The following is a 19210-nucleotide window of genomic DNA, read 5'->3' on the forward strand; positions in this document are numbered from 1 at the left end:
ACACACACACACACACACACACAATAAATAATCATCAATAATGCTTATATAATAACTAATTAAGTAGGTAAAGGCAAACCGTAGAACAACGAGAACAGTCATTCAAGAAAATGACTAATTTATAAAGGTTTAAAGGGTTAAAATCAGGAAAAGACAAGAATAAATCGATTAATTGACATAATTTCCCGGCCCTATAACTGCAGCCACAGTTGAAACTCGTGAACATAAAACCTGTAATCTTCTACACACACCAGCCAATGTTCAAATCTATAATAATATTACAAATATACAGTAGATTCCAAGTGATGTAACTATATTATAGGTCCAAAACAGAGGTAATGATTTTGGGAATTCAATTAACTTAAGTCATTCTGTATTGTCTTCAGCAGTGACCTGTGATCCTGGAAGCATACTGTCAACCCCTGAACCATCATCAAATTATAAACAAACACTTAAAGGTCAAAAGGTTAACAGCCGACTTGAACGAACGTATTTCCCCCCAGTCAATACACTCCCCTTAGTCTAACAAAAGATAAGATAAGATTGACCTTTACAGATCCCTGGGGGGAGATTCAGTTTATTTATAGGTCTATGGTCTATTTTTGTCTTTGGTGACGAGGCAAAGAAACCCCGTGCTGTGGTTGTGTGTGTGTGTGTGTGTGTGTGTGTGTACTGTGGTTGTGTTTGCTCCAACACTGTCTGAACAGTAAAAACAACATAGACGGGACAGAAACGCACGTCTCGATCTGTTCGGCACTGCTAGCCAATGTTTACGTAAACATTGTCTACGATCGTCCAGTGGTCATTACAGCGTCTGACCATCAGAACGGTGATTCCCAGAAGTTTGTTCTAAAACAAAAACACTGACAGCAAAACATTATGAAGCAGAGCAGCGGGTTCTCAACCTTTTACATCTCAAGGACTTTACTCTGTCAGTATACAAATGGAACCAAATCATTAGACAAATGGAACCATTTGTATAATGACAGAGTTACACACTTGCAAGGGTCCATTTAGAAGCCCGTCAAGGAACCCTTTGAGTCCCTGGACCCCACTTTGAGAACTACTCTGTGTGTGTGTGTGTGTGTGTGTGTGTGTGTGTGTGTGTGTGTGTGTGTGTGTGTGTGTGTGTGTGTGTGTGTGTGTGTGTGTGTGTGTGTGTGTGTGTGTGTGTGTCTATTCTCAGACAGTCCTTATAGTCTTGTCTTAACAGAGATGCAAATACTAACTGTCCATATACGGATCTGTGCTAAACATAAGGGCGACACACACATAAGTATACCTTTGCTGACGGCGTGGAGGAGTCAAGTCAGCTGTTGGATTGACAGCTGCGTGAATTAGACTGAGCACATTGGTGAGCAAAGAGACTTAATGGACAACTTTAGTTTTTTTCAACCAAGGTTCATGTTTTAGTTTGTTATTAGATAAAGTAAAAGATGAGTGTTAATCTTTTTTCATTTGCCGCTTTCTTTCGTTTTAGGGATTTTAGCTGTTTTTGACAGGGGGGCGGAGGCATTCGAGCATGGGGCTAAATATGCATTTTTTAACACAATTTTATGGTGATTTCTTTTTCACAGGATCTACTGAATGTGAAGGTAGCCTACTGGGGGAAGGCTTATACTGTGTGTATAGGCTCAATATGTCAGTTTGTCACATTCAATAGATCCCGTGATCTTTTGTGGCCAGATGTAATTTCCTAGCGTTTATTAGGACTATAGTAAAAAAAAAAAAACTAAAGTTGTCCTTTAAAGGTATATTCAGTGATTTCACTCAAAAACCCTTAGGTTTCGTTTTTGGCTGTGGGACCCAGCCTTTCGTCCAATCAGGATAGAGAGTCAAAAACGAAACCTAAGGTTTTTTGACCCCCAGGGGTTAACTGGGGACAGGGAGGAACTCCTTATATGGCCAGCACACTCTATAGTAGGGAGGATTATCACAACAAAACAAAAAAATAAGTGATATTTCAATTAAGTGAAATCACTGAATATACCTTTAATGGAAGATAAATACACAATAATGCATATATCTGGCACTGTAGTTGGCATTCTAAAATTCCCATTACAGTGTGTGTGTGTGTGCGTGTGCGTGTGTGCGCGTGTGTGTGTGTGTGTGTGTGCGTGTGTGTGTGCCAGTACAACCTAATAGGCATGACTGTCATGATTATGATGTCATGTTTCAGAGCTAAGTATGTGTCTATGTACGATTGTGTGTGCGTGCTTGCGTGCATGCGTGTGTGGCTGCGTGCATGGATGCATGCATAGATACGTGCGTGGCTGCGTGCGTGCATGGTTGCTTGCATGTATATTATATTGTATTTATTTGTAAATACACTGTTTAACCCATTTTGACCTGAGATCAGATTCTAAAAATGTCTTCTACATCCTGACAGTTTTCTGAAAAAGCTATGTTTCTATGTCAGTCGTTCTTCGATTTTTCAAAAATAGCAGACCTACAAGCTCTATTTTTCAATAGCTAAAGCATAACATAATGCTAACACTACTGCTACTTTTTTGCTATGGTGGCTTTATATACACACTATAAACGCAAGTCTCTAAAGGTTCCAATTCAAATCACCAGTTTCTGCTTGAAAGCCTCTCTCTCTCTCCCCCCTCTCCCTCTCTCTCTGAGAGAATGACAGACATAACATTATCAAAGTATTACAGAGAAAGATGTCTCATTAATCAATAGATGTTCAACTTATCGTAGAAGTAGAAGTTAACTTTGAAGCATATGAAGACTAAAGAGAGGAGAGAAGGGACACACACACACACACACACACACACACACACCATCTCATTGATGAGGGGGAAGGCATTGAAGAGCGGAGGAAACATGAACAGCTGCTGTTGTGACAGCTTGAAGGAGGAGAGACAGACAGACAGACACAGACATACAGACAGACAGACAGACAGACAGACAGACGATTGCAGACACAGTCTAAGGTGTGAACACTAACTGTATGGGTAGTGGGTACAGTTCTACTGCAATATTCATGAATGAAAACAAAATACAATGTTTGGCTCGTTGGTAAAGGAACCGTTTGACAGATATGGGTCTGTAACTCAGAGAGTTATCCTGGCATACTGTTTTCAAATGGGGGGTCCGTGGCCAAATAAATGTTGATTTGGGGGTCCTTGACACAAAAAGTGGTTTGGGAACCACTGTGTTAGAGAACAGCAGAGCTCTCTCTCTCTCTCGACACGCTTGCTCATCTCTCCTCCAACAGAGAACAAACCCACCGCCAGCAACGCGCCCCCAATTACAGCGGTACACAGCTGCACTGTCCACACCATGTTACCACAATGCACACACACACACACACACACACACACACACACACACACACACACACAGGTGAACTAGCTACTGTAACTAGCATGTACCTGATTAGAAATAGAAATGTCTCCATAGTGCCTGTACTGTGTAGGAGTAACACCGCTGACTGCTCTGTCATCAGGATAGCAGACTCCTCTGTGAGCATTTTCTTGGAGTAATCTTATTTAGTTTTTAATAAGAGTTATATTCAGACCAGGTGAAATGTGGTGGTTCCTGACGTCTTGGTTTATGTCTGTCTCCCTGGGGTATACCGCCACATTTGCTAATGAAATCTGCACTTAATTAAAATATTAATAATAATAATAATACATCAATCAATTTGAAAGCCGTCCCATTAACTCAGTTGAGCCGTGCCTTGTCAACATTGACTCAAACCAACAACAATCTTGAACAATCATAATTCAGCCCAGTGGAAAAATATCAGCGAAGCCTAATCATTGCTTGAAAGAACTAGTTTAGATTGAAAGACATAGCTAGTGTATTGTCTGCTATAGCATGCTGCTTGCTTATGTTATGGATTATACATATGGTTGACTTTTACAACTTGTCATCAGTAATTCAACAAAAAATAAATTGCATTAAACAGTGCTGCAGTGCAACCCTATCGGCATTGGAATATAGGCGTTCCTGGTACCTTACTTCCTGGAACTATTGCCAACATGCTTTTCCCCACAGCTCACCCATGATCAAACCTTGTCAACAGAATATTCAATTACAAAAAAAAGAAATCCGTATACACTACATTTTGGGATTCCATTTTAACCAATATATTCCCTTGTTATCACCCAGCATGTTTAATACATGCTTTAAATTGTAGTGATTGATTGATTTATTTTTAAGTGTCATGCTTCCAAGGAAGCACAGACAGCCCATATGGATTTACACTTTTACTTTCATTTTACCATGAACAATTATCAAATTTAATAAACAACTGAAAACACCCGAGCTTCATTACATAATTATAATTGTACAACATAAAATAAAACATTGCTAGTATTTCTACTTTTACGTCATCAAGTCAAAGTAAATCAGAGTACTTAATTCGCCCACCACTGATTGCACACGTGTCGCGTGTCTCCAGCGTGTGATTAAGGCTTCAAGTGTAGCGTTTTAAAGGCTAACAACGTGTTATCTCCTCTCAGATGTCTCGTCTTAACAACCTACTGTCTGCAGAACAATGACTGGTCTGTAATTACCCCCCACACTCCATAGAACACTAAGGCAGCACCTCGGTTAGCAGCTAGGGCCTCCCGACTCCGTCTCACACTTCTGAGGACACTTTAATGAGGATGACTGATAATAGGTTGACTCTGGCACGGTTATTTCTCTCTTTGGCAGTTGGTTTACAACTTGAAGTAAAACCAGAGATTAAAATAGGGTGCATTTTGCATCCCAAAATGCAGTTTATAGTTAAGGGACGCAATAAAACAACGACCTCTGCATCCACGGGATGCACTACTGTACTGTTTTTTATTCTAGTTTATTTTGCTAGCTTTTAGTTATAATAACCATTTATTCTTCTGTTTTCTACATGAATATAACCACATTATACTGTACATATAAAATTACATTTTAAATGTTAAAAGTCAAATGCTGCAATTTGTAAAAATGGCTAAATATGACTCCTAACGTCATTGAAGTGGGACTCATAAAATGTCCCTGAGACTAATTTCTAAAAGACCATCCCTGCATCCCAGGACTCATTACATTGAAAACCTATTATTTACATCACTGAAAACACTGGAATGGGGGCGGGGAGAGAGAGAGATGGGTAGACGATGTCTGGCATAGTGTGACATCTGTTTAAGATGGCCATGTTGCTGGGCAACCAGGGTGGCATAAGAATAACCTGCAGCATCCATGGCCACTGCTCTGAGGAAACTGGAGGCAGCACAGGAGACCTTGTTTATAGATCATCGTCCCAGGGTTCTGAGTCTTTGTAGGACGAGGCTCTGTAGCCAGTAAGCCATCTAGATAGAAATCCATTTGAGTCCATGTGTCTGTCCATGGCTAATCTTGCACATCGTACGTGATGATTAGCTCACTAAACTCGCACACCGATAACGCACAATATCCCACAGTATTCATATTGTGGGACATTTCTTTCTCAAAATAACAACCTTGATGTGAGTCTGCTCTGCGAGACAGGCACCGAGCTGGGCAGAGCTCGCTCACCAAAGAAGACGACGCCATTGCCACATATATGCCTCATATATGCCTCGAATATGACGGCCATAGCGCTCATGGGCGCTGGCCAAAAGGGGATAGCAGGCGGACCGAGTCTCATCCCAGAATATCTCTACCATGGCGGCCTGGTATGCCGGTGAATGTGGCCACCATCGCTAGCCTGTTAGCTAGACGCTAAACTGACTTGCTAGCGACCTTGGAGACGAGCCCTGCGTCGACCACCGCACTGCTAAATAGAAGATGGTGGACTGAAAAGTCTCTCCACCATTGCCACAACAACCCCAGAACCACTCCCAGAACCTCCCATTCCTCAGAAGGAGTGCGAGGCATGCAGGGATAATACCACAATTTACAATTTAGGCATTTAGCAGACGACTTACAGTAATCAAGAACAAAAAACTACATCAAATACATAAAAAATAGTCATCAATAAGCATACGTAAGCTTAAGAACCTAACAGTGGAATATTTATCTAATGAAACTATAAGTGTATACACTATAGAGTGTTATGTCTACATAAAGTGCTATTTAAGTTACTGTACATAAGTTGAGCCTATGCATATGCCAGTAGGAGGTCGAGGCTAGGGCAAGTACTACGGCAAGTGCTATGGGCTAAGATGGAGTCTGAAGAGGTGGGTTGTCAGACTGCGGCGAAAGATTGGAAGTGAGTCTGCAGTTCTGACTGTGATGGGAAGTGCATTCCATAGTTTTGGAGCCAGAAGGGAGAAGAGTTTGGGACGTGTGGAGCGTTGTCCCGGCGTTTTTAGTGAAGGTACTTCCAGCTTCCCTGCGTCGGCTGATCTGAGCACAGGAGGGTGCAATGTTTTTAGTTTTTTAGTTTTGTCTGCTGGTCAGTTTCGTAAAGTATGTCTTTTGTAAATGTTTGTAAAGTATGTAACTGTACGTGAAACATTTTAAAAACCAATACAAATATTAAAATGAAGTTCTTCAGTGAATGGTCAGATGTGGTCGACACATTTTGTCGTCATGGTTTTAGTCGACGAAATCAATCCTTCTCCACAGCCTCTCTCTGTGCACACGACACTACGGCTTAGGAAAACAAACCGGTTTTCTCTGTTGTTGCTTTTTTCACCACCAACTGTGGATCCGACTCCGATGAGGAGCCAGGCCCATTTAGAGTTGATGCCAAAGTGTTAATGCAATCTGACCTGAGATCAGATTCTATAAATGTCTTCTACATCCTGACCGTTAATGAAAGAGCTATGTTTCTATGTCAGTCGTTCTTCGATTTTTCAAAAAATACCAGACCTACAAGCTCATAGCGCGCCACCGAGTGGCGCGCTATGAGCTTGTAGGTCTGGTATTTTTCAATAGCTAAAGTATAACGTAATGCTAACATCTAAAGGGGTTCCCCGCCCAAAATGGGTTAATGCAATCCCAGAACTGAAATAAATAACACTCACCAATCAATATTCACACAGCAAAACACTCTCTGCTCTGCATGATAACTCCTCCCTCCCCCTCCCTCTCCGTCACGTTACTGGCTGTTCCATAGCTGGCTCCCGTGAGAAATGTGTTTATTAAAACCAAGGAGTTTCTCCATCTCTCTCTCTCTTTCTTTCTGTTCTCATGACATGATCAGCAGATGTCAAAGTAAAGGAGGCATATTATATTACATATCATTTTTGGGGTCCTTGACATGAAATAGTGAGAACCACTGATACAGAAACATAAGGTTTTACGCACTGCCATTGCAATTATTGTCTTAAATTGCAAAACGTTGGGAGCACATCACGTTGGGAATACATCACACACTTTTTTTTTTAAACGCCTGCTAACGCCTGCTAGAAAACGGTCAGGATTTTGAAGACATTCTTTTCAATTTCGACGTCAGGCCTAAATGGGACAGAATCCATATTTGATGAGGAGGGGAGTAGGATGAGTCAGAGAGATGGTCTGGATATCAAAAGCACCAGGGGGGTGGGGGGGGGGAGGAGGGGGGGACGACGACAGATGAACACAATAAGAAAGTCAACACACGCGTCGTCCCAGTGTGCTCATTATGCACAAATAGAGCCAACTTATCCAAATGTCGTACAGCACACATGCATCAGGAGTGTGTGTGTGTGTGTGTGTGTGTGCACAGTTCCACAAGGATTCACTGTAATGAGGACATCTCGAAACATGACGAAGATGTGAGTCAGAGAGAGAGAGAGAGACACAGAGAGAGAGAGAGAGACACAGAGAGAGACAGAGAGGGACACAGAGAGTGTGATTACACATTTCCTCCTTATTGACCGTGATCTCACACACACACACACACACACACACACACACACACACACACACACACACACACACACACACACACACACACACACACACACACACACACACACACACACACACACACACACACACACACACACACACACACACACACACACTATGAGTAATACTGTAAATCAGGAAGAGATGAGAGAATAAAACATGAGGTCAAATAGAGTGTAACATAATGGGGCGATGAGTGTGTGATTAAATGTGTCTACAATCCAACACAAACCACAGCATGCAAACCACGTGCTCACCTATCGCTGTGCTGTGCCCGTTTGGCCCTTTGACCTCTTATTTAACCCATTCTGACCCAAGATCAGATTCTAAAAAATGTCTTCTACATCCTGACAGTTTTCTGAAATAGCTATGTTTCTATGTCAGTGGTTCTTCGATTTTTCAAAAATAGCAGATCTACAAGCTCATAGCGCGCCACTCGGTGGCGCGCTATGAGCTTGTAGATCTGCTATTTTTCAATAGCTAAAGCATGACATGATGCCAACACCAAAAGGGGATCCTGCCCAAAATGGGTTACGTTCTTTAACTTCTTTTATACAATTTTGGAACCGAAATAGGGAACCGTTAAGAACCGGAATCGATAAGCAGAACCTGGAATCGGTACCGGACTCACAAAAACCCTAATGATACCCATCCCTGCAAAGGGTGCTGAGATACTGTATGTACTGAACGATCAAAGAACCAACACAGAACCAGAACACAAATTACTATTTTCAAAAATGGCAGATGTGCCCAGGCCGTAGCGTAACGGTCTGGGCACCGGACTGGTGATCCAGTCGCGGTGTGCCGCGGGTTCGACTCCCGGACCCGACACGGCCTTTACCGCATGTCATCCCCCCATCTCTCTCCCGTTTCCTGTCAGCCTACTTTCTATCCCTTAAAAAACCAATAAAGGCGTAAGCCGCAAAAAAATATCTTAAAAAAAAAAAAAAAAATGGCAGATGTACAAACTCACGACAAACACAGTTGGAAAAACTGTAATTTTTTAGAAACATGGTAGAAAATTACATTAGGAAATGAGAGAAGGACAAAATAAGAACTCAGGACGGACATTATCTGACAGTATCTGCTGGCAGACAGACAGACAGACATACAGACACTAGAGACAGACAGACAGACAGACACTAGAGACAGACAGACAGACACTAGAGACAGACAGACACTAGAGACAGACATTTCAAAGAGACCAGATGCGAGAACAACAGGAGACAGGACGCAGAAGACAAGAGTGAGGAGGAGAGGGAGAGAGAGAAGGGGGTGCATGCCCGTACCCAAAGGGTGCAAGTCAAGTCACACTGGCATAGCGTCACACACACACACACACACACACACACACAGTGAGATCTCATGACCAGAGTCAAACAGGGTCGGCTGAATTGGACTGTCGAACAATCCAAGATGGCGCCTGATTAAGTTAATGACAGTATAGCCATCATCCTTATTGGATTGCGTCCGTCCATTGGCATTTGTTTAACACACACACACACACACACACACACACACACACACACACAGAGAGTGACGCAGGGGTAGGCTAAAAATGTGTTGCCAAGTTGTCTTTTTTTTGATGGTCAGTGTGTCATATGAACATCTGACGGTCCAGACCCACGCCACATATAGGCTCCCCCTCCCACCCCAGTAAGAGTTAAGAGTTTGAATTAATGTAGAAGTATGTGCAGGAAGTAATTTGTGAATATTTAACTTGTAAAGAAAAAAAACCTCTCTCTCTGACCAAAATAGCAAACCAAAAATCGATGAGCAGAATCGGCATGGTCGCTAAATCCTAACTAAATACCCCTCCCTAGAGGCCCTAGACATAAACATATAATCTTAGGGATTAACTTCTAACGTGTTCTTCTCATGCCACAAACAAAAGATCCAGGGAAAAAAGAACTTGGATGAGATGGTCGACGTACGGAGCAAAGTAAAGGAGAACACGTGGAGGTTAAGTCAGCCCAGCGTTATCGTTGCTGCGATCATTCTGCTTCCAAATAGCCTCCGTAGGCCCGCAATCTCTCCTCCTACATACATCCATTAAGGTAAATTGTTTCACAGTGGGCTAAATGGACCGAGCTTCTATTCGTGGACCCTTAGCTCTATTGATTGCAATGAGCTTGTTCTCAATCCACCGCATCACTCACAGCCAGGACCACAGAGAGGTCACCGCGACCATTTAACCGCCATGCTACTCTGCTAACAGACACAAACTCCATCTTCATCTTCTGGGATGCATGTTTTGAAAGTAGAGGTGATATTATCAAAGTTATCTATCAATCTACAGTTCAAGCTTACAACACGTTGCATTGGGTGAGAAATTAAACCATTTATTTATTAAAACACCCGTTGTTTATAACATTAACAGGTAGATATATTTCCTGTCTCTAGTGTTGGATACACAAGGTTAATGGACACATACTGTACGCCCATTAATTTTGCAAGTGAATACTAAAGGCTCATTCATAGTCTGGAAATAAAAGGGGTCCCTCTTCTGTACTGTACTGTCAGTGTACTGTACTGTCACACCCGTGTGACTGCAGCGCAACAGTTTGCACTTGGGTGGTGAAAACCAACCAAACGCTATTTTCATGCTCGGACACAGCCAGGTACACAGGGACCCATGGATCCACCCAAGGACACACATCACATAGCCGTCTATAGAAGTGGTTGCACCACTCAAAAAAACATACTACTATATAGTGGTTTGGCGTGTTGTAAAACATGCTCTCACCTTGAGGGCCTTAGAGCGGGTGTCCAGTAGTTTAACTCACCTTGAGGGCCTTAGAGCGGGTGTCCAGTAGTTTAACTCACCTTGAGGGCCTTAGAGCGGGTGTCCAGTAGTTTAACTCACCTTGAGGGCCTTAGAGCGGGTGTCCAGTAGTTTAACTCACCTTGAGGGCCTTAGAGCGGGTGTCCAGTAGTTTAACTCACCTTGAGGGCCTTAGAGCGGGTGTCCAGTAGTTTAACTCACCTTGAGGGCCTTAGAGCGGGTGTCCAGTAGTTTAACTCACCTTGAGGGCCTTAGAGCGGGTGTCCAGTAGTTGAACTCACCTTGAGGGCCTTAGAGCGGGTGTCCAGTAGTTTAACTCACCTTGAGGGCCTTAGAGCGGGTGTCCAGTAGTTGAACTCACCTTGAGGGCCTTAGAACGGGTGTCCAGTAGTTTAACTCACCTTGAGGGCCTTAGAGCGGGTGTCCAGTAGTTTCTCTATCTTCTTGGCGGCGGTCCCCACCAGGTCTTTGGCGTCGTTGGTTTTGATGCTGAAGTGGTTCTTGTGTTTGTGATAGATCTGAGACAATCAGAAGAGAGAAGAGGGTGGAAGTCAGCATAACAGCATATTTCACCAATAGGGTGATGGAAAGGTGATGCAAGGTGAAGCAAGCCACAAATGAGCAACTAGAACTAGACGTTAGAAATAACCCAAATAAAGTGGACATGGCAAAACAGAACACAGACAATTGGATTGAACTGAAGGAAACATTTCCCTTCCCACATGTAAATGAAACAAACTGTTATGTTACTGCCCTAAAACAACTTAAAATTCAAAGTTTGGCAGATGCCCTTTGTCCAGGGTGACTTACAATAAGCACGGTAAACACATATCAAATGCAGAGAGACAGCGTAGTGCAGGGTACCCCAATAGGCGGCCCGCGGGCCATTTGCGGCCCACAGAGCGCCCCCTTGTGGCCCATGAAAGAATTAAAAAAAAAAAAAAAAAGTTCAATTTTTTTTTAAGGGTCCCAGATATAAATGGCATTAAATGGGGGTCAGTAGCCTATGCATGTCAAACTGGGCATCCTTTTCAAATGGGGTCTTGCCCTGAAAATGAATTTTCAGGGCAAGACCTCGACCTTGCGCGTGCAGACTCGGCCCCCAGCCTGGTACCCTAGTCAAAATATGGCCCTTGAGGAAAATTAATTGGGGAACCCTGGCGTAGTGCCTCGGTAAACTAGGATCAACCAAGAACCTAGCACAAGTCTCGTCGTCACAGTATACAGGTCATACTCAAAAAATTAGAATATCATGCAAAAGTTCATTTATTTCAGTAATTCAACTTAAAAAGTCAAACTAATACATTATGTAGACTCAGTACATGCAAAGTGAGATATTCCAAGCCTTTATTTGTTATAATTTTGAAGCTAATGATGTACAGCTTCTGAAAACCCCAAATTCAAAATATCAGAAAATTAGAATATTACATGAAATCAATAAATAAATGATTTTAAATAAAGATATGTTGGCCTTATGAAAAATTTAATCATGCATATGTACTCAGTACTTGGTTGGGGCCCCTTTTGCATGAATGACTGCCTTAATGCGGCGTGGCATGGATGCTATCAGCCTGTGGCACTGCTGAGGTGTTATGGATGACCAGGATGCTTCAATGGCGGCCTTCAGCTCTTTGGCATTGGTGGGTCTCATGTCTCTCATCTTTCTCTTGGCAATGCCCCACAGATTCTCTATTGGGTTCAGGTCAGGCGAGTTTGCTGGCCAATCAAGGACAGTAATCCCATGGTCATTGAACCAGGTTTTGGTTGTTTTGGCAGTGTGGGCAGGTGCCAAGTCCTGCTGGAAAATAAAGTCAGCATCCCCATAAAGATTGTCCGCTGAAGAAAGCATGAAGTGCTCTAAAATGTCCTGATAGACGGCTGCGTTGACTGTGGTCTTAATAAAGCACAGTGGACCAACACCAGCAGATGACATGGCTCCCCAAACCAACACAGATTGTGGAAACTTCACACTGGACTTCAAGCATCTTGCATTCTGTGCCTCTCCAGTCTTTCTCCAGACTCTGGGACCTTGGTTTCCAAATGAGATGCAAAATTTGCTCTCATCCGAAAAGAGGACTTTGGACCATTGAGCAACAGACCAGTTTTTCTTTTCTTTAGCCCAGGTAAGACGCTTCTGACGTTGTTTTTTGTTCAGGAGTGGCTTGACAAGAGGAATACGACATTTAAAACCCATTCCACAGATTCTTCTGTGTGTGGTGGCTCTTGATGCACTCACCCCAGCCTCAGTCCAGTCCTTGTGAAGCTCTCCAACACTTTTGAAAGGCCTTTTGCGCACGATCCTCTCCAGGCTGCGGTCATCCCTGCTGCTTGTGCACCTTTTTCTTCCACACTTTGCCCTTCCACGTAACTTTCTATTAATGTGCTTTGATACAGCACTTTGTGAACATCCAACTTCTTTTGCAATTACCTTCTGAGGCTTCCCCTCCTTGTGGAGGGTGTCAATGATGGTTTTCTGCACAACTGTCAGGTCAGCAGTCTTCCCCATGATTGTGAATTCTACTGAAGCAGACTGAGAGACAATTTAAAGGCTCAGGAACTCTTCTCAGGTGTTTTGGATTAATTAGCTGATTGGAATGTGACACTTTGAGCCTACAATATGGAACCTTTTCACAATATTCTAATTTTCTGAGATTTAGAATTTGGGGTTTTGTAAGTTTTAAGCCATAATCTTCAAAATTATAACAAATAAAGGCTTGGGATATCTTACTTTGCATGTACTGAGTCTACATAATGTATTAGTTTGACATTTTAAGTTGAATTACTGAAATAAATGAACTTTTGCACGATATTCTAATTTTTTGAGTATAACCTGTAATATTAAAAGATATATAAATTCTGTACATTGAAACTACATAAACTATAGGATGCCAGGTAAACAAATACTAAAACAAAACTAAATATGCTATCTGAAATGCATTTGAACCTTTCCATAAGACTGTATGGTCGTCAAGGCTAGGACAAGTGCTAAGGTGGAGTTTGAAGAGGTCGGTCTTCAGATTACGGCGGAATAACTGAATCTGCAGTTCTAACTGCAATGGGGAGTTTTTCCAACTGTGGAACAAAGTCAGAGTAATATGGGCTGGGGTGATGGAAAGGAATTTACTCAATTACTCCATACATCTACAATTTTGAGGGACTTTTCGTACTTTGTATGCATGTACATTATTTCTTAATACTTCACACTTCTACTCCAATACATCTCAGAAGCAGCAAATAGTGTATGTTTGACTCCACTCTTTGAACAATAGTCTGAACAATGAGTACTTCATCTGCTTCAAATAACTTAACACAAATAACTGACAATGCCAACCACTACATGTCATACCAGACACCAGGGTATAAATCCCCCTATAGAAGAAGGCCAACCACAGTGCATTGCATTAACATACTCAGATTGGTTAAAATAATATTGTATATCATAGTTTAAACTGTAGATATTTATTTCTCTTGGGGAGGTAGAAAACCTTCCACTAAATGGGAGGAATACTACCTGGCCATTGATTAAAAACAATTACCATGACAGGTTACATAACAGACTATTTCTCTGTTCTGTGGAATAATATGGTCCACAGGTCCAACAAGGAAATAAACACAAATAAACAAACTTAAATGCCAAACAGCCAATTATTTAGCAGCCTGAAGGGTTGTACGACAGCGCGTGTGCACGCGTACGTGCGTGGCTTGTCTCTTCGACCCTCAGGCTTAAAAGAATTGTTTTGTTTGGCTCGAGAAGAGTAACTACTAACTAATAAACAGAAAATGATCACGTATAGTGATAATACCTTTGACATACCTTTTTAGCATTGCTTTTAATTAGCTCATATCATTAACCTTGTTTATGTTTATCTATAATGTTATAGAAGAACCCCCCCCCCCCCATATTAGTCTGATTATTATTTTTGTAACGTGTTATGTTTGTGTGTGTCACAACCTCGCGCCTCGCGGCCGTCGTCTGCGTTCGTTCGTTTTCCGACGTTCTGTGCGTTGGTTTCAATGACCGTGTCGTGTCGTGGCTTTGCATCGGCTGCGGCGCTGTATCAGCCTCGTTTTGGTTTGAAGTTCTATCGAGTACTAGCCCATTTTGGGGCGGGAACCCCTTTTGGTGTTATAGCTAAATATAGCTATACCGAGTGGCGCACTACGAGCTTGTAGGTCTGCTATTTTTGAAAAATTGAAGAACGACTGACATAGAAACATAGCTTTTTCAGAAAACTGTCAGGATGTAGAAGACATTTTTAGAATCTGATCTCAGGTCAGAATGGGCTAGTTATGTCGATACTCTTCCTTCCCCGTAAACCCGCGAGCGCGCTTCTGCCGCGTTGCTCTGCGATGTATCGCCAGGGATATTTGACCCCTCCCCTTCCCATTGGCCAGAAGGCTGCAGCTTTTGCCGTTTGGTTGTCCCATTGGCCAGAGGAGCCAATCGGATCAGTCTAACTATAGGTGGCGAATTGGGGCGATTGAGCGATGTTATAGGCCCTAGAATGTCCCAGCAAGAGTATAGTGAATCAGGAGCCATTTTGTTGTTAGATCCTGTCCAGCATGACGACTCCAGTACACGCTATGCATGTGTACTGTACAGTGTGTGCCTTCTCTTTTTTTCACAAATCCATTAACCCATTTAGGCCTGACGTAAAAAAAAATATATATATATATATATATATATTTTTTTTAATATTTTTAAAATGTATTTTTTTCTGAAAAACCTCATGTTTCTATATCAGTGGTTCTCAATATTTCATGTCAAGGACCCCAAAAAATATATGTAATATGCCCCCCCGCCCCCCCATCTGAAAATATGTTGTTCCAGGGACCCCCCAGAAGCAAATATTTGAGTTAAAATGTTCACTCTGTAAAAAAAAATATTTATTCAAAGATTTGAGGCACATTTTCACAATATTTCAAAAATAGCAGACCTACAAGTTCATAGCGTGGCACTCGGTGCCGCGCTATGAACTTGTAGGTCTGCTATTAAATAAACAACAGCTTTAAATAAAACACAAAAAGGGGTTCCCGCCCAGAATGGGTTAAACTAAATGTATCCTTTATTTGGTGATTCAGGATGGATGACGGACTGGATTGGAAGCTAAAGATAAAGAACAGCGGGTTTGTAATGTAATATAATGATCTCTGAATCTCTGAATGCTTTCAAGTTGAACCGATTCCTCTCGGGAGAAAAAGAGCCACAAGCATTTATCAGCTAAATGTGCATCAGCCATGTATCTAAATTCTAAATGGCTCCTTCCTGACTTTGCAACAATGTCATGGCTGTAGGTCTGTGCGTGTGCGTGTGCGTGTGCGCGTGCGTGCGTGCATACTCAAATAGTACTCAAATATCGTCACTGTCGGGTGGAAAATGGAAATCTTATCTGTTTTGAACTTACGTTACTTTTCATGAAATGGAAGAAAAAAAAATACAGTATATACCAGTGTGTCAATGCAACCAATGTGGTTCTGATTTAGTCTCCCGTTCCTGTTAATAGTTTTCATACGTTATTATTAAATTCAGAGACGTCCACATTCAACCTATTGTGGGCGTGTCATGTCACGTCCTTTGATGTTGATCTGTCCAGCAGTGTCCGAGATTAGCAGCACACTGACAGACAGACAGACAGCTAGGCTGACAGACAGACAGCTAGTCTGACAGACAGACAGCTAGGCTGACAGACAGACAGCTAGGCTGACAGACAGACAGCTAGGCTGACAGACAGACAGCTAGGCAGAAACACATGGACAGTTGGGGGCAAAAATATACCCTTCGCCTCCCAGCCTGTTGGACAAGGAGCTAATGAATTGTTGAGCTAAAAGGTTTCTATCCCGATGATATACTGTACAGCAGGGGTTTTCAACCTTTTTATACACCACCACAGAAAATATCTGGCTCTCCAAGTACCACTACAATAACTGATGTTAAAATACAGGACCTGCCCCATCCCATTCAGCTATTATGCAGGGGGGGCGGTGGCTCAGGGGTAGAGTGCCTGGATGGTAACCGTAAGGTTGCCAGTTCAAACCCGGGCTCCCCCAGAGTTACTGTCAAAGTGTCCTTGAGCAAGACACTGAACCCCTAATTGCTCCCGATGTGCTAGTTGGTGCCTTGCATGGTTTCCGCTGCCATCGGTGTATGAATGTGTGTGTGAATGGGTGAATGTAATGCACAATCTCTGTAAAGCGCCTTGGATAAAGGCGCTATATAAATGCACCATTTACCATTTAGTATTAACACAGGAGGAAATTGTTTTCTTTTTGTTCCTTTCCTAAGATAATTTAGCTGCTGCTCGTGATCCGTCCTAAAATCTTACGGCTAGGTGTGCTGTCATGCTCATTTCAGCACGGCTGCCTGGAGAGCCTATTTCAACCAATTGCTTGGTCAGAACAATACCTGCAAATATTTCATTCCACTTTTGTCTTTTTTCTCCTTTTTTGGGCGACTCCTCTGAGTACGGTAACAAGACAACTCACCCCGTTTCTGTTTTCCTCCCAGAATTCTCCCCAGTGAGGGGTTGGAGAGGCTGGACAGCAGACAGCTGGACTTTGAATTTCTCTAACTATAAACTTTCATGACAGCAGACAGCATAAGTACAAATATAATGTATGAAAAGCTACTACAGTGAAGTCTGTTCACCTGAGTACCACCAGAGGGGGGCTCAAGTACCACTAGTGGTACTAGTACCAGTGGTTGGGAACCCATGCTGTACAGTACAGATTTGACATGGATGGTCTTTGAATATGTACAGCACTCAGTCAGGTGTTAACCCGTTCTGTATGGGAACCCCTTTTGGTGTTTTGGGCATTATGTCATGCTTTAGCTCAGGGGTCCTCAACTAGAAATGATGAAGGTCCACAATTTTGTTTTTAATAAGACCGAGGTCCGGTCCCATGCGCGTCCTTCGGAGAGCGGGGCTCTATGCCCGTTTAGTATGGTCAAGCCAAGCTTATACAAATCAGATCCCCTTCCACCCAACCAATAATGGGGTGCAGAGTGCAGGCCCGGAGTGGAACTCCAAATCAGGCCGGGAGTTATACGCCCTGGCAGGCCACACTGCGCGCGCGCATAGCGCGCGCCAGAATTTTGGAGGCCCTTGGGGGACATTTTGGGGGCCTTTGCAGCAATTTCACATGAGAAATGTACCATCTGATGTTATTTATATTATTAACTTAAAAAAAAATATATATATATATATATATATTTTTTTTTTTTTTGGGTGGTCCGCCAGTTGAGTACCCCTGCTTTAGCTATTGGAAAATAGCAGATCTACAAGCTCACGCTACGAGCTTGTAGGTCTGCTATTTTTGAAAAATTGTGAAAATGTGGCGTAAATCTTTGAATATATATATTTTAATATATATAATATTTTCAGATGGGGGGGGGGGGTCGGCGGCCAAATACATATAATTTTTGGGGTCCTTGACATGAAATATTGAGAACCAGTGATAGAGAAACATAAGGTTTTTCCATGATGATGATGATGAGTGTGCTCGCATGGGGCGTGTGTGTGTGTGTGTGTGTGTGTGTGTGTGTGTGTGTGTGTGTGTGTGTGTGTGTGTGTGTGTGTGTGTGTGTGTGTGTGTGTGTGTGTGTGTGTGTGTCAACCTTACCTCCACTAGGCTCTGCATTCCGCTCGCTGAGTCCGTCAGAGAGATCAGTTCCTTCTGCATCTGATCCACCCATTCCTTCACCCTGTCACAACAAGAAACAAACAAACAATCAATCAATCATCATCACCACCATCTCCAATTCCTCCTAGGTTCAACCTCTCCATTGTTGTTTAGAATTGCAGCCTCACTCCCAATCTTCCGCCGTAGTCTGAAAACCCACCTCTTCAGACTCCACCATGGCCCGTAGCACTTGCCCTAGCCTAGCCCCTTAGATAGCACTTTATGTAGACTTAGATAGTATTTTAGACAGACTTATAGCTCGTTACGTAGACAGCACTAGAATTGCATTTTATGTAGTCATAGCACTTTATAGTATATTGTATGTGTATGTATATTGTATAATATATTATATAGTACAGTATGTATAGTTGACATAGATACTCCATTGTTACGTTCCTTATACATGATTCATGATAACTACTTCTTATATATGTGTTGTATGCCATGCTTTGTTTTTGCTTAATGTAAGTCACTCTGGATGGATCAAGAGCGTCTGCTAAATGCCTAAATTGTAAATTGTCTCCCTTGTCCGTTGGGATCAAATACCTGCTACCTGGGAGTTGTTTAATACCCGTGTTGTTCAGTGACTTCAATAGGCTCTGTGCACAGCAGCCATGTTGGAAAGAAACTGGGCCTCTTCCGCCTTACTTCCTTCACAGGTGTTACCAATGATACTAATTAAGGCTCAATAGCTGCAAAAATTGTCCATAACCATTAAAAAAAAGCCACTCAACCTCTGTGGAGTTCTACGTTCTAGTGGTCTGGGGCCTACACTTACAAGTCTATGCATTACCAGGAGGAATCTAAACCACAAGCTATCTTTAGACAGACAAACAATCTGTGAGTGAATCTATTTGAATATGGAATGTGGGGGAGGAAGCAAACGGCGGGGGGTGGGGGGAGGTTAGCGGGGGGGGGGGGGGGGGGGGG

The 19210-nt window shown here is 42.6% G+C and overlaps 1 protein-coding gene across 1 annotated transcript in view; it reads right to left on the bottom strand.

The window, feature by feature from the left end:
- Nucleotides 1-19210, bottom strand: part of cacna2d1a (calcium channel, voltage-dependent, alpha 2/delta subunit 1a) — a gene marked incomplete at its 3' end in the record, with an annotated part of 155204 nt that overhangs the window by 89631 nt on the left and 46363 nt on the right. The window contains 2 exon segments of the mRNA XM_083794557.1: nt 11002-11118; nt 18221-18302. Coding sequence (XP_083650683.1) covers nt 11002-11118; nt 18221-18302 — 199 coding nt within the window.

This window comes from Protomyctophum parallelum (genome assembly GCF_964188405.1).
Source record: "Protomyctophum parallelum genome assembly, chromosome: 22".
In the NCBI taxonomy this organism is placed as follows: Eukaryota; Metazoa; Chordata; class Actinopteri; order Myctophiformes; family Myctophidae; genus Protomyctophum; species Protomyctophum parallelum.